The 16,565-nt window shown below is 39.5% G+C and overlaps 1 protein-coding gene and 2 non-coding genes across 4 annotated transcripts in view; 2 read left to right on the plus strand and 1 right to left on the minus strand.

The window, feature by feature from the left end:
- Positions 1-16,565, plus strand: part of fchsd2 (FCH and double SH3 domains 2) — a 76,935-nt gene that overhangs the window by 7,564 nt on the left and 52,806 nt on the right. For both annotated transcript variants that reach the window (XM_004543845.4, XM_004543846.4), the window contains exon 3: positions 13,086-13,131. In XM_004543845.4, coding sequence (XP_004543902.1) covers positions 13,086-13,131 — 46 coding nt within the window. The remainder of the gene's footprint in view (positions 1-13,085; positions 13,132-16,565) is intronic.
- On the plus strand, positions 7,273-7,346 carry trnat-agu (transfer RNA threonine (anticodon AGU)). Its single transcript has one exon. It is a non-coding gene; the product is annotated as a tRNA-Thr (tRNA).
- On the minus strand, positions 9,063-9,135 carry trnam-cau (transfer RNA methionine (anticodon CAU)). Its single transcript has one exon. It is a non-coding gene; the product is annotated as a tRNA-Met (tRNA).

The raw sequence follows: 16,565 nt of genomic DNA on the forward strand, positions 1-16,565 counted from the left end.
TGTTTGCGATGCCCAACTCTAACACGCCAACCATTGTACTATAATACACAAAGTCTCACTCTGTTTGTTTTCCTGGAAACTCCTCCTAGATGATCACAAGTTGTGGTGTACTCGTACAGGCCCCTGATGGTTCTTATATCAGGTGTTATGAGATAATCGTGTTGCCTAGCCAGTGAGTTTATGCACACCTGTAATACCTTGTAAAAGGAGTGCAATTTTAATATCACAACAGTAACTTCTCAGTTAAAGTCACAAAACTTTTTCGTGATGTTTTGTGATGCTTTTATGTTGCCCAGCAACCACCTAACAATGACACGAAAAAGGTCAGTGCAGTTTCATACTTTAGACATCTGTTTCTCCAATTAATAGATCAGTATTATAACTGTCAACACATTTGCTAAATACGTTCTCGATATAATTTCTGCAGTTATTATTTTCTGCTTAGCTCTATTTTTTACTTAAAAAAACCCAAATCAAATACCAAAGCAGCTGTTTGCAGCTTTCAGGACTACAGATTCTTTTTTTGGGCGGTGGCAGGACATCCCACACTCAGAGCAATCCTTGGGATGCACTCAAAGATCTTGAGTGATTCCCAAGGGAAGAAGCAGGTAGGAACATGCCCCATATCCACACTGGGACAGAATGCAGACTTAATATCTACAGTTGATGCTTGCAAACAGTCACTAGACTACAGTAGAAAGCTAATCAATTGACGAACATGCTTTGTGCTGTCCTTGTAAAAGTGCATGCGTGACCTCTGGAAACTGACTCTGATTCAGCTAGTCCTTTCCTGAGATGGTGTCACCATGACTAGTTATGACTAAATAGTTTCCATATACAGTATTTTTAAAAGATGGACCCTACAGGAGAGCAATGACAAAAACATTCATGGTTGACAGACACATTTCTAGTATGAAGCACACATTAGGTTTTAACACTTAAATCCCAAAAGCAGCTCTGAGGTTATTTACCCTAATTAATCCACAGACTGGCTTTAATCAAAGCGCTCAGTCACACACACATGCACACGCATATACAAGTTTATATCTACTGTGTCTCCTGCCTGTGTGTCAGCTGTACAAGGTATGAGAGGAATGATAACGGGAAAAAATGGAGGAAAGATGAAAGAGAAAGGACCGTGTATTTCATCCTCTGGGAGTGCATTTCAGCTAGTCTAATCTTAGGAAGGACAAGAGAACGGGAGAGAGGAGAAAATGATGACGAGTTGGTGGATTCAGGGAGTCAACTTGGTGTCCTCAATCCAGCTAAATCCCCTATACCCTTATGTCTCCCTTAATAGCTACAAACGCATCATCCTGCGCTGACCATAGAAATACTCTCATACAGTGTGCTGTGCTCATTATCATTTGGCCATGCATTAGCTATTGTCTGTTAGTTTAGATCAGTGAACAATGTGCTATATATACTTTACTGTGCAGCTTCATTTTGCTGTAAGGTAACTCTTCGACAGGCTGTGATGTTGTTTAGAATAAATGCAGAATGTTGCAGACAGAGTGCCCTGTGGAGACTTTATAAAGAGCAGTATTAATTGTGGAGATGTTGCGACATTAATGATAAAATAAATGATAAAAATAGCAGCCTGGAAGCTGATGCTCGGACTAGATTGCTGGACTGGATGTGATTTACCCCCCATGTCTGTCCTTTGCATGATTCACTGGGATAAATGAAATTTGTGTTTCATGCAAATTAATTGACCAAATCCTAGGAATTATCTGCAAATATCATTAAAACCTAATGGCTCTCCTTGCTGAGTAGCTAGATGAAACTGTCTGATTTGAACCCAAAAGTGCCACCAAGAGTTCTCATTAATGCTTTTCATTGCAGCCTCCATAATGAAGGTAGATGGGGAACAGAATATCAAGGCCTTGTTGCATTAAAAAACTAAAAAAAACCCAGACTCACACACAAATGAATGCAAGGCTGATTCACACCCTGATAATGTAATTAGGTGTAGGTACATCTGTACTCGACAAAATAACACTGCAGACTGAATCATAAGAGGACCCTGCATAATACTTGGGGTTGAAATGACAAAATATTGGTTACAAGTAGGGCTGGGCGATATGACCCAAAATTTATATCTCGATATTTTTTAGCTGGATGGCGATATAAGATATATATCTCGATATTTTTTTTAAGCCATAAAGTAAGAACAAAAAGAGTTCTTAGCCAAAGCTGTGTCCCAGATGTCACACAGGCACTTTTATTAACATACAGCACAGATGTACATGAAAAATTACTCAAAATTAAATTATGAGCATTCATTAAATAATAATGCTCCATAAATAAAAGAAAACAAGGTTGTTTTTGTGCTAAACAAAGAGCTCACAATTGTGCAGTCAAAATGTAAACTAAAAGACGCTGAGCGTAATAACAAAGACAGACAGATTTTACAGCTGCTCTGTTCCCAAGTTTTACTGTGTGACTGATAGCCTGGAGTTTGAAATCCGCTTCATAACCACGTCTCTTACAGGTGCCATTTATGGTCCTTATACACACACAATACGGTAATATTACGTTGATGCACAGTACGTATCACTCCGTGAAGCTCCTCGGTAGCCGTAATGCGCCGACAATCTATCAAGCGGTGCAGCTCCGTAGCTTACCAAAGTCGTACTCAAACATTTTTGACAGATTGCTGAACGCCGTGTACCACATAAAATCGGTTCGCGGCCACCAAGCACAACCAGAATTCATACATAAGGCGCGCTATCAACTTTTGAGAGAATGAAAGGATTTTAGGGTTAGCGCTGTTAGCTCGTTAGCGCGGTTAGCTCGTTAGCATGTTTAGCTCGTTAGCACGTTGACGCCGTCCAGCCCCACGCATGGGGCGATGCGCAGTAACTCGTTAACGGAGATTTGCCGTGTCCGTCTTGTCGCTGCCTGCACGTGAAGCGATGGGGTAGGAGGGGGAGTTGTCTTCAGTGAAGGCGAGGCGGAGTAACGTTGCGTAGAGACAAAAGTGGACGAAAGAGAGGCAAACTTGCGGCTCCACAACTATAATTATAACGTAACATAGACTATATCGATATAAAGGATATTGTCACATCTTATATCTCGTATAAAAATATATCGATATGTTTTAAAAACTCGATATATCGCCCAGCTCTAGTTACAAGGTTATTTCTGTATTAAAATAAGGTGATCCTGCAACAGTGGCTCAACCTTACCATTATGTTTTTATGTAATAATATAATAAAGTTCAGTGTCACAGCCTAAGCAGCTAAAGCAACCATTTGTTCTGTGGTGGAGTCAGAGGATTTTTAAAGATTTGCAATATTTTGTCCTTTGGAAAAATAACCCGATGAACAATAAAGTTCTCAGCAGCTAAATATAATCCATTCCATCTCTGTTGTAGACCTATGTCTTTCAACTTGTGGCCTTCGTTCGTGTAAGTGTTTCTGGCATTTTGAATTGTTCATTTTGTTTTTTCCCCCCCCTGAAGTAGGTAAAGATTTTTTTTATGAATATCTACTCTTTATCTTTATTTTCTTCTTTTTATTATTTTTTCATTCTTCTTCTTTTAAGGTCGTAGTTCTTTTGTACTTTAGAATTATTAGAATTAAATCAAAGTGCAACTGTGAATTACTCTAGGGCCCTCTCTTTTCCAAAGGGTGTTTTTAATGGGAGAGGATCAAATTGCCTCTGAATGGAGCTGAATAGACTTGTAACCTGTCAGTGCAAGGGAGCATATGAAATAACACTGAGTATTTGAAAAATGTAAATAGACATTTTGACAGAGCAAATGAACAACGAGCTTTCAGATTCCTCTGGTTTACAGCTGCACTTTCAATCATAAACCAAATCTGACCTCTTAGTACACTCACTAACAATATTAGAATCAATATCCATAGGCAGTAGCTTTAACAATTATGTTTAATTAATTAAAAAAAAAAATCAGGAACAGTAACTAAACAAAGGATTCACCAATGGTCCAGGGTCAGTTCTTGGGCAAGTTGATTGGCCATTTGTTGGCCTGTTGGGACCATTGACAGTGTTCTCAGATATCAAGTAAGGCTGAAGCAAAGTGGCTAAAATGAGCTCTAAATAACAAGTAGTCTTTTCACATTAAAATGCCAATAAAAGTCCTTCATCAGTTCAGTTGTTGCGACAATTTAAATGTCAAGAAAGGTGTGTAGATTTTCAGTCATCTACCTCATGGCGATCTAAGGAGCCTGGAAAGAAAAGCGACAGGACATCTTTAAGTTTCTTGAAGACGTTTCAGATCACATCCAAGAAGCTTCTTTAGAAGTTGTTAGCCAAATTGTGTCTGGTTTCATCCAATGGTAATGATCCATTTTGTAACATGGTGTGATCAAAAGGACCCAAAACGAGTGACTGAGTGCATAAACTCATCAGGAAAGATGTTAACAGAGGTCAAGACCAAGAGCTGTTTTCTCATATACAGTGGAACCCCGACTTACGAAATGAATTCGTTCCCGAGGGTCTTTCGTAAGTCGAAAATTTTCGTAAGTCAAAGCACCCATCGCGCCTTTTGAGTGAACGATAGGCTATAGGCTAATTGCAAACTGCAGCAACAATACGTCATTCAAGTGGAACAGCGAAGTGCAAGTACAAAAGCCAAGGGGTTGTCACATGATTCGGAAGGCATTGTGGGCATTGCGGGCATTCTGGGCTCAGCCAATCAGAGTCAGCGGATTTCGTTATGCAGGCATTTTGCCGTAACACGAGCAGAAATATTGCCATTAAGTGCCTTCGTAATTTGAATTTTTCGTTAAATGGGGTATTCGTAAGTCAGGGTTCCACTGTACTTGTATAGGATCAGAAGTCTTTTTGCAGCCACAGCTTTTGCTCTTTGGCACACTTCAGATGGGGTGGAAGGTGGAACTCTATTTTTCCAACCTGGAAGTTATATCTATGTCTTATATTGCCTATATGCTGACATTCTTTCTCTTTCTCTTTCCAGCAGTGATATCTGTAGCATGCAGCTGTGAGTCTAAAGTCCAGTACTTATTTTAACCTACAATTTGTAACATTTTCAGTTACCAATTGTTTGACAGATTTAAGTTACTAATACAAAAATTACAAATGGGATATAAAGGTGAACAACATCAAATGCACCCGTTTTAACGACACTGTTCATCTTCATAAAGTTGATTAATCTGAAGACATAGACAAAAAAATCAGATATCACAAACAATACGAGGTCATAATAAAAAAGCATTCCAGCTGATGTTGGAAATTATTTGGCCACCGACTCACACCCCAGCACGGCCTCAAATGCTTTGCCATGATATCTTTAGAAAACAATATATCATTGAGTAATGGTAAAAGTTTCACTGTGATTTTTTTTAACCTGGTCATAATATATTATTATTGAGCAACAGCTGCCTTCACAGTCACAGAAAGTGTCTTAGTCTTTGAGGACAGAGATAACAGTAACTCTAAACACATGATCAGAGATTTACTTTTTGCCTGTCAGTGTTTTGTGGGGTTATAGCAAAGGTGTGTGTGGGGAGAGAACTGGTAGGATGAGTTTTTATTCTAATACTTAGTACTGCTGTCTTTAATACTAGCACACACCCTGTGTAGAATTAATTTATTGTAAAGGGAACTCAGATTTCATCTCAGCTTATCAACTGTTGTCTTTTCTGAGATGAAGTAAACATGTTTCGAGCTGAATGCCAGCTTGGTCTTGGAGAGGAAAGACTGCTGCAAATCTGCTGTATTATGCCTCGTGTCGATCACCAGTGTGAAAACATGGCCATTCTCCTCGGCCTCTGTCTCACCCTGTGACTCATGTTGCTTATCCTTTTGTCACTGATCTCAGTCTGTGTCCCGTTAACCATTGACCTCAGCTGTTTTCTCATGTTTGATCATTTCCTCTCTCTGCTTTTCAGCCTCTTGCTCCTCTTGCCCTCAGCACTCACGCACAGACATACAAACACACACATCCACTGTGTCCACTCTCAGGCTCTTAAGTATTTCCTGTCGGACACACACTCATCTGCAAGCCTGCACATTTTCTCCCTCCCTTTCTTCTTCACACACAGCTGATGCTGACATGCTGGCTTTTCGACTCGTACACCATTCAGTTACGCACACGCACCCGTGGTGGGCAGACAAAAGGAGCAGGGTAGAGAAAAAGTAGTTAAGAAGCAGAGTGCATCAAGCCAGAGAGAAAGGGTCAGAGCAGGGGAGAGAGGCACGAAATAGAGGTGCAGGTGAAGGTATGGAGAGGTTTTCAAGGGATAGATGTGAATTGTTAGCTGAATAAATCTAGGGGGTGAAGAAGGCAAATGCAGATAGACACAAACATGAAGTACAGTATAATCTTCAAATAGATAACTACTTAAATCTATATAACTTTTAAGACCTCACTCTGAAATGCCTATTCTGTTTATTTTGACTATTTTAGGAACACAGTTTCTCATGAATGTGCAAAATGGGTGTGAAAGACATTTCGAGCTGATAATTGGGTGTTGATGTTTACATATGCTGGCTACACTGGATTGTAACCATGGCAGCATGAAAAGCCCAGACATGTCCAAAGATCCCAGCGAGGATGAGTGTTTGTCAGCATTTCTGTGTTTGTACTTTCTGACTTGTATGTTTCAGGCTTGCAGGATCGATTGTGTGTGAATAGAGCGAGCAGTCATGTTTCCATATGTGCTGTGGTATGTTCAGGTGACAGATCCAGAAACTAGACATTACAGCCATTTGGAGCTATTGAAAGTTAAGCATGTTAATTTAAATCTTTTTAGGAGATTGGTCATACAGAAGAAATTGAAAACTGCTGAAAACTGCACCTAGCTTCTTTGCCTTAAAAACAGCAAGGATTCTCTTATACCAACAAGGTATACCAACTGCTTTTTCACAGTATGAGATTAGGTCATCCAACGCAGTTACAGGAGAGCTTGCAGGGGCAGGACCATAACATCTAGTGCAGTAATCTTGTGTATCTTGCCGTAGTGTGTTAAACTCAAAAAGATAGCACAGGCAGTTGATTTTCTAATGCTTTGACTTGAGTTGCTCTTTTCCATGGCAGGTCTGTTTTCATATATAAGGCGCACCGGATATTAAGGTGCATTAAGCGAAACAAAACAGTCAGATAAGTCAAACTTTACTCAACTCATTCTTCTTGCTTCCTCCACTTCCATACCATTGATTATTAATGTTGAATTCTCTCGCAGCTGCTCTATTCCCATGTTGTTGCAGTATATTAATGACTGACCTCATATTGTGGATGGATTACCTCACGGAATTGATATCCTGTTGTCTCTTTGTGTAGGCGCTGTGGCTTAGTTGGTTAAAGCGCCTGTCTAGTAAACAGGAGATCCTGGGTTCGAATCCCAGCAGTGCCTTTTGTTCCAACTCCGCTACACTTGTTCAATAATATTTTTCTCCCTTTCCATTGCTATTTAGTACCAAGTAATTTAAGACACTTGCACACTCTTGGACAATTTAAGACACTTAATTTAAGACACCAGCAGATACTGTGTCTGTTTTGGTCAAAGAAGGAAATCCTGCACTCATTGTCAGCAATGCAGTGTTGTGGCAGCGCATATGCATCATGATAAAGTACAACCAGTTATAGGAGTAACTTGTTTGTGCTTGTACTGTTGTTTGCCCTTAAGCTTAGCCCCTGCTATCCGGTTGTTCAGTGATGACGCGACGAATCCTACTTCCGGGCCTAAAGTAGTCTGCGTTTAATATGGCTTTTGTGTTGTTAACATGTTTAATGTTTTGTATTTTCTTCTATTTGATCTCAAAAAGCTCCTAAAACAGTCAGTGATCCCTGTTGACCTCCCTCAGCTTTTATTACCACTAATGATTTATTTAAGCTCAGTTTTTAAAACCTTAGGATGTAACTGCAGCCCAGCCCATGCAGCAGTATATGAATGAACTACCTCGTATTGTGGATGGATTATCTCAGTTGTTCTCCTGGCTGAAGTTTGGTCCTTTTACAGCATCCTGCCATGCGATTACATTTGTTTCTGACCACTGAGAACACTCACGTTAACTTTTATCGAGTGGAAAAAAAGTTAGCTTGTTTATATTATGCTAACATAGCTGTGTCGCTAGTGGTCACGTAGCACATCATTATATACCAGCTAGCCCAACTTCAGTAACCCTACAAACGTCACAGCTGTTTAGTTTTCTGTCTTCATTTATGCTGGAAGTGATAACAGAGCTGTACGTTTTAATTTGTTTCCAAAACCCCGCAGTCAGGACATGCTATATTGTATTTAGATAGAAGCTAGCGAGCTAACTCCCTGCTAACTTCTAACTCCGTTAAATGTCATAAATTCCGTTTTCATGGATGCCTGGATGTTAAACTCAATTGTTACACCTGGTAGAGCAGAAAGCTGATCAATTTATTAAAGATGAAAGACTTTAGACAGTTTTTCAACTCTCAGTAATGCCACAGTGATCGTTTGATATATGGACCTGCAGCGGAGTTTAGGTCCAGACACGGCTAGTGACGTCAGACTGAACAATCGGATGGAAAAACAGGAACACGCATGAGGTCCACATACATCTCATTGGTACTGATAGATGATTCTTAAAATGTATTTATTTTTTACTCTATGATGACTCTCCCATTCTTTTTCCATCAGAACATTTGAGCCATTGCCTTAAGGCTGATGCATGAAGCTCGCAAGAATGTCACTCAATGTGTGTAACCATAGACCTATGCAATGTGATACAAACACCATTAATTCCACCTATGTTAACCTTGGCTATCAATTGAGATTATATACTAATATAATTAATTATTAGAACTATACTTTTTCCTTCTTTAGCATGGAGCATGAAATGATTTTAGTTTAGACAGTTGTTTTTATGAGTGAAGTGAAAGCACTGTTATTTCTTGATTGTGCTTTGCCTTAAAGGCAGGAAGGATTTTTCAAGGTATAATTAACAAGTTTGTCAAGGTTTTCAAACGTGGTTGTTGAGCAACTAGCAGGAGCATGCCTCTGTGACTCAGTAACATGTAATGCAAGAAATCTGTCCGATGTTTCACTTCAAGGCACATGTGCTTTGCTATTTTGCTTAGTTGACAATTTTAAAACATCTGCCCCGTGTGAGGCTCGAACTCACGACCTTCAGATTATGAGACTGACGCGCTGCCTACTGCGCCAACGAGGCCTGTGTGCTGCAAATGCGTGTGTCCCTTTCAGAGAGCGGATACTAAGCCCACATGTGGACAGGCCTGTTTGGGGGAGTGTGCGTGTCGTATTTCAGCGGACAAGCACGGGGCGGGGTTAAATAGTAAACACATGCTCCAGCCTCTTGCAGCAGATCAGTGATAAATGGCAATGGTGCAGATTTACTACAGTCTCTTATTTAAAAGAAATTTGCTAAGCAGCCTGTGTTTGGAAACCAGACTGGATATAGCAGCTTTAACACAGAAATGATGTCTGGGGAAAGGTTTGACACGAAGCACTACCCTATTTGTTTGGGCTGTAATTATCATACAGGCCATTGGTGGTAATTATTCTGTCTACTCTTACAGTGTTGTCTTCCCCTCTGTGTCTTCTTCCACTGTTCGCCTTTCCTGATGGTACTTGATTTTAGATGTTAACAGTCTGTTGTCTTGATCGGATTTAAGACAGCATCGGTGACTTGAAGTTAAAATATATTGTACAATAATAAGAAGTGTGGTTGTAATTATTCCAGCAATGTCAACATGGGATACATACTGGGACTGAATGTACCCTGCGCTGCTTTATCTGATGATACAAAGCAAAAAGCCTCGAGCTATTGCGTTTTCAAAACTAGGGTATAATGGTGCTCATTTCTCAAAGCCATGTTAAATTAACATTGAGCTACAGCAGTGCTGCTCCGAAGGTATCTTGAGTGGGTGTAAGCACCAGCTTGTAATGCCTATAATGGAGTCAGTATACGTCTTCTTCCAGATACAGATTATTTCTGGTAGTAGTTTATATTCTGTCATGTTTTCATGCCCCCCTCATCCCACCCCACCCCACCCCCCAACTTTAACTGAGGCTCATATTTCTGCCAATCTGCTATTTGTTGTTTCACGCAAAGAATAATCTGTGTAAAAGTCCTTGTCCAATAAAGCCTGAACAAGTTACCCAAGTGTGATCAAGTGTGATCAAGTGTGCTTCTGCGTGGGCCACAGAGCTCTGGATATCTACATGTGAATGAACTAAAGGTTAATGCTAATGATTAGGTTATTCTTGACACCTAAACACAATACCCTCATTTGCATGTGAGAATAACGCTCATCCACACTAGTGTTTTTTTCCAAAGAGTCTCCATCCACATTACCAACCCAGAGCAGGAGGAAAATGCCTGCTGTCTTTTCTCTTAGGTGGCATACATCAACATTAAAGTTATTTATTTCTGCTAATACAAGTCTTTAATAGCAAAATAAAATTCATGTGATCATCATTTCAGTCATAACTTTTAGAATAGCTAAAAATGTCCATGGCTTTTTTCTGGTCTGACCTGAACTTCTTTTGAAAAAAATGTTGATTCCTGCTTAGCCTCCATGCCTCTCTTCAGCTCTCTCAGGGGTGGGTGGCATTGGCAGCAACTGACCAATCATAATCATTAATAAGTGTACAGGAAGCAGAGTGCCTGATCATACTATGATGTTGCAACAATATGGTAAGGTTAAATAGGCTTTGCAGTTGTATCTCTGTGGCTTAGTTGTTTAAAGCGCCTGTCTAGTAAACAGGAGATCCTTAGTTCAAATCCCAGCAGTGCTTTTTGGTTTAATAATATTTTCCTGCTAGACCTTTTTGCTATTAGTGCCAACTAGAGCTGGGCGATATAAGATTTTTTCATATCACGATATGTTTTTTTCATTTCAGGCGATAACGATATCTATCACGATATAAGCCAAATAACTATATTTGTAAGATTTAAATGTGCCGTTGCTCACAAGTAAAATGTGAAATAATCAGCAGCTTGTTTTTATTTAAATATTTATTTCCCATAATAAGTTCAACAGGGTAGATGTACTTAAGGAACATGAGACTTTTTCAGATAAATAAAGGCAAATATTGCAAACTACACAAAAGGCAGCCGCTAAAGCGTTTAAGTTTCAAAATAGAACAAACGAAACAGACTAAATTGTCAATTCCACTTAGAAACAAAATATTAATTCTAAAAATAAATCTTAGTTTGTTTTACAGAAGAACAGACAAAACTAACTTTTGTCAATATCAAATAAACTGAGAACTAAAAGGAAATTCTCAATCTCTCCTTGTTGTATAGCTGAGCTTTTCAAACAGTGTTAACAGTTACTTTAGTCTGACAAAAGCCGAATGACGAATTAGCGCTTCCAGTCAGAGACTGAGGCTACGTCCACACGTACACGGGTATTTTTGAAAACGGAGATTTTCCGTTTTCGTTTTAAAAAATAATCCCGTCCACACATAAAGGCAGAAATGAAGAAAAACGCTGCTAGGAACATGCCAAAGCAGCAGGTGGCGCTAGATTCCTAACCGTGCAGAAATGTTGGCCAATCAGAAGTCTAGAAGCCTCGGTGGGAAAAAGCAAACAAAGCTGGGGCATAGAAGCAGAACCGAGTCGTATGTGTGGAGGGACAGTAACTGTGTGTATATGTAAGCATTTAAACACTGCAGAGTAGAATTAACAGTAACAGTATTGTAGAAATTCATTTCACTGAAACAATAAGTGGCGCACAGTGTGACGCATGCACCAGTTTATTGTATTTCCAGACTTGCTTTCGGCACAATTTACAGTGCGCGCTACTCTGTTTTTTGTCAGACTTGAAATAGCCGAAATACCTTCACAATACGGAACTTCTATGGCTCTTCCGTTCGACAATCTCTCCGGCATTGGAACCATCATCTGTTTTCTCTTCGGTCACGCTCGGTTGATTTTTCTAGTCGGCACACTCATTTCCTCCATTATCCGAGCGGTACGGTGGCTGGCTGCTTCCCAAACAAATACACATGTGCGGCTTGGCACTTGTGCTGTATGTAACAAGTCACGTGACGTGACGCTGCGGCTGTGATTGGTTCGGCTCAGCGCTACTTAATTTGGATTGGCTGACCTTTTTTCTTTTTTTTTTTAAGAGGACAAGAGCGGCGAGGTCTATCGCGATAGTTTAATTTCTCTATCGAGTAAAAGTTATATCGCGATACATATCGTTATCGTTCTATCGCCCAGCTCTAGTGCCAACTAATATAAGACGGGCATTGTACAGCTACAAGCATTTCACCCCCATGTCATACTGTGTATGGTTGTGTGTGTGTGACAAATAAAATTTGAATTTGATTTGATTTGAAGACACATTTTTCCAATATGGAGCTATTGTACTGTAATAACTGTTTTTTAACAGCTCCAGTAACCATCCACAGAAAGCCCCTTGCAAGTTTCTAAGAAATAAATCACAGTGAAAAATGTGATAAGATTTGTAAAAAGCTTTAAAAGTGGTATTGAGTTAGTTAGCTGGGCTCGCATCTGATGAACTATGCATTTAACTCGAGAATACATGTTACACACGCATAGTGAGATATATATAAAAATATTTAGATCCAATCAACTGTACATGATGCTTTGTCCATTCACATTCATGGCCAAAATATGTATCTGTTTGTGTAATCACATATGTAATGTTATGTTTTTAATTCTGCATAACATTGGGCTGTGATAAGAGCTTTCACTGTCTCTTCAACTCCAGGATGTTGTTGACTCACATCAACGGGGCGAGGGGAAAGGTTGCTTTGTGTGGGTCATAAATTCAGAAGGTATTTTTAGAAAGAGTCGTTGAGAAATAAAGAGAGAGTGGTAATTCCATCCTTGCATAATGTTGTGGTCACCAAGCTCTCCCCTGGCATACTCGGTGGGATTGCAGCATTTGTGCTTTCTCATCATAATGAACACACAGTACACAAACTGTCACTGAAAATAAACATCAGGTCTGTTTTTTCTGCCTCCTGTGTAACAAAGCAATAGGCCTTGATGCTTTTGATGATGATTTATTTGCTATCTGTATTCCTACATGTTATCTGTTGTGATATATACATTATGAATCTATCTGTTGTTTCATTTATCCTCTGTACATTTCAGTAAGTTTCTTTTTTTTGTTGTTGCAGGAGCTATAGTCTGAAGAAAGGACAACTGGAGCGGGACTATGCACAGGTAGGTCTGGCTGGACTGTCGCTAAATATAGGAACCCATACATTAAAACAAAAACTATATACTGTTTAAATATCTTCAGCTTCTCCATCTTCTCAATCACCTCTGGACCAAATTCATTGTTCACAGCGCTTTTCGTCATCCTTTACACAATAATTAATATAAAATGCTATGATATTCAAAAAGGATGTACTTACTTCTCAGTCACAGAGGGTTAGAGACTGGTTGGCAACCCCCTCCCAAACTCCAGTTACTCTGGAAAAATGTGTATTACTTGACCAATTGTTGATTGGTTTTTGGTTTTTTGGTTTGCTAGCTGTCGTTGGGTAAACTTGATCACAAAGGGGGTGCTACACCAAAAAACAGCTTGTGATTGCTTTGATTGCTAGGAGATTCTCAAAATCACCTTTAGAAAATGGAAAGTGTCCACTTGAAACTTGAAAGAAGTCCGACAAAGCAGAATCCCAGAGCGTTTCCCTGCTACAGCTCACAACTGGTGCAGCTTGGTAGCAACCAGAGTAAAAGCAGGGAGGTTGCACCACTTTAAAACATAGAAGTGTATGTATCCCAGAATAAGGTACATACAAGTTTACGGTCTTACAGTAGTTTGTTATTTACATATTTCCATACAAAATTTTGGTTTGTACAGAAACCCAAAATCATTCTATCATTCTAAGTTTAAAGCAAACCACTGATTCAGCCAAAACTGATGGGCTGGGGAAGGCTGTTCCAAAGTGTAGGTGCTACAGAAGCCTCTAGATTTAAAATAGGATCAGGGAGCAGTCTCTAGAGACCAGCCAGGCTGACTGGTGGAATAAGGTGTCAGCATTGTTGCTGTATATGCAGGAGACTTGCAATGTAGGGCTTTATATGTAACTAATAATTTAAAAATGAATTCGAAGTTTCACTGGATGGAAATAAGGGCGAGATGTTTGTTAGATAAAAGAAACAAGACTGTAAGCCCAAAGATGGAGAAAAATAACACCAAGTCTCTGATCATATGATGTGATGTTGCTAATGTGAGGGCTAAAGTAAAGAACAGTCTCCATAGAGAAGCAGAACTGGAACACAAGAGCCTCAGTTTTACTAGGACAGAGGAATTTTGAAGACATCCAATCACTAATAGCACTGAAACATTGACTGAGGTAGCAGAGCCTTTTGTTGGATTAACAGAAAAATACAGGTAAGCAATGCTCTCAAGATGATTCAGGATTAATATAGTATGCAATGAAAACATAATTGGTCCAAGGATTGAGCTTTGAGGGATCCCGCAGAACAGAGGAGCTGATGAAGACTTAGTATGGATTCTGAAGTGTCTCTCAGATAAGCGTGACGAAATCCTTTTCAATAATCTGTCAACTAGAAAGGCACGATGTGTGGAGTTAAAGGCTGCAGATCAGTTGAGCAGAACTAAAATAATCCCATTTATCTGAGCACATAAGAACGTCATTAGTAATAATAACGCAGTTCCAGGGCTGTGAGTCAAATATTGCACCTCAACCAGCTGACGGAGTGGATGAGTGACAGCTCTGTCAAGAATTATTGTTACTTCAATCTTTTATCTTGCTCTCACTTCAGTTGCACCTTGATTTTCTAATTTTGACCTCTTTGGTAGTAGAAGTACTGTGCTGTCTGTGTTGAGGCCTTGCATGTGTAATTTAATTTTCATCCAGGGCTTTATCTCTAATAAATTGAGATAATAAAATGTAATTTAATATATTATATATTGTAGTTTAATTAATACTCTAATAAGCATTGACTAACCTTAAGTAAATGACAGTCATCTATGCCACTGTTTGCAGAGGGTCTGTGCTAGTGAAAACTATAGATTTATACTTATTAGATTTCCCAGTAAAAAAAACCCCAAAAGAATATAAAAAGAAGTGAAAGGACGTACATAGTGCATTGGCAGCCTGCTTAACTTAAGAGCTTTCCAAAGTGAGCCTTTCAGATTTCTTTTTGATTCATTCTTCAGATGATTAAAAGCTCACACATGTGCTGCAGGCCACATTTGGTTTCACTTCCCTTGTTCCTGTGTAGTTATTGGCAAGTGTGTCGCTGTTTATTTCCCCTGTTTCTTTTGTATATTCTTTCTCTTCTGTTTCCTGTTTGATAAAAAGCTACAGTTCTTATAAGACGGAAAAAGGTTGCTACACGTAATTAAGCATGGCATCCACTCAGTAACATACTGAGTGGAGCTCCACTTGCAGCTTGCAGTGAATTCACCGAAAGCAGTTGTTTGCATGATTCTCACATGGGTGCAGTCACCCGTCACAAAGTGCTTTGTACTATAAAACTGGCAGTTTAAAGACCCCCTGAAGTCCAATCTGATGGTGATTTGCTGTCTCACTTGCACCTCTGTTCATGAAAATGGCTTCAATTGCCTTCTTTAATAGGTTGGCTTTCAATATGAGAACTCCTTTATCCAAACTGAGACATGCGCGGTCTTTTAGATTATACACAAATGTCTTTTCAAAGCTCTTTTTCTTACTGAAGCCAGTTTGACTAAAGTACTCATTCAGTAACACTTGATGAATAGTTTGATTATAACAGACAATTTTATAAGAAACCTGGCACATTTTGAAGTCCTATTTAAAGGTACTATTAGGTGCGGCATTGAGACTGATTCTCATTGTGAAGGAATAGACATTTTAAGCAAAAGCACCATTCAGATTCACTGGGAATCATTCTTTGATGATCCCACCCTCCCACAACCACTCTCACATAACAGTGGTTAGGTGCAGGAGAGTTTGCATTGGTCCTCATTTTCATTTCTTGTGTTCCACACAGGACTTTTGTTCGACTGTAGTAGTTTTTGGCTCAGCATTTTTCTCCTGTTTACGTCACAACACATTTTATCAACATCTGGTAGTCAGCGAGGCTTTCTTCTTCTATTTTTGTACCTTAATTGTGGCCTGCAAACAGCTGATAGGTGCATTGCCTCAACTTCTGACAGTAGTAATAATACTGAAACACTCCAGAGCTGCTTTTTTCACACCACTGTCATTTTAAACATGGCTGAGCTGTTTACATACCATGAAATTATTTTCATCCACGAGACATCCACTTTGTAGTCTACTGTTGATTTGTTGGGACACATGAAAAAACCAAAATACAATTCCCAGTAGAAGGCTGAGTCAGCATACTTGTGATACTGAGCGTTAGTTAAGTTGTGTCTAAGAAGAAGCCAAGCAGCGCTTCCAGCCAAGACTGTGAGACTGTCTGATTTCCATTGTATTTGATGTTGCTCTGCATAAGCTCCCATGACATTTACACACGCATCCATACAGTCACTGAGAAATGTTCCCAGCTAAAAAAAAAAAAAATCCTCCCGGAGCTCATTAAAAACCATTCTAGTACATAACCCGGCTTGCTCTTAAGCACATATTAACATACAGATACGCCTCCTCGCAGCTGTCCATACAACCAACCCTTGT

Source organism: Maylandia zebra, linkage group LG14 (genome assembly GCF_041146795.1).
Source record: "Maylandia zebra isolate NMK-2024a linkage group LG14, Mzebra_GT3a, whole genome shotgun sequence".
In the NCBI taxonomy this organism is placed as follows: Eukaryota; Metazoa; Chordata; class Actinopteri; order Cichliformes; family Cichlidae; genus Maylandia; species Maylandia zebra.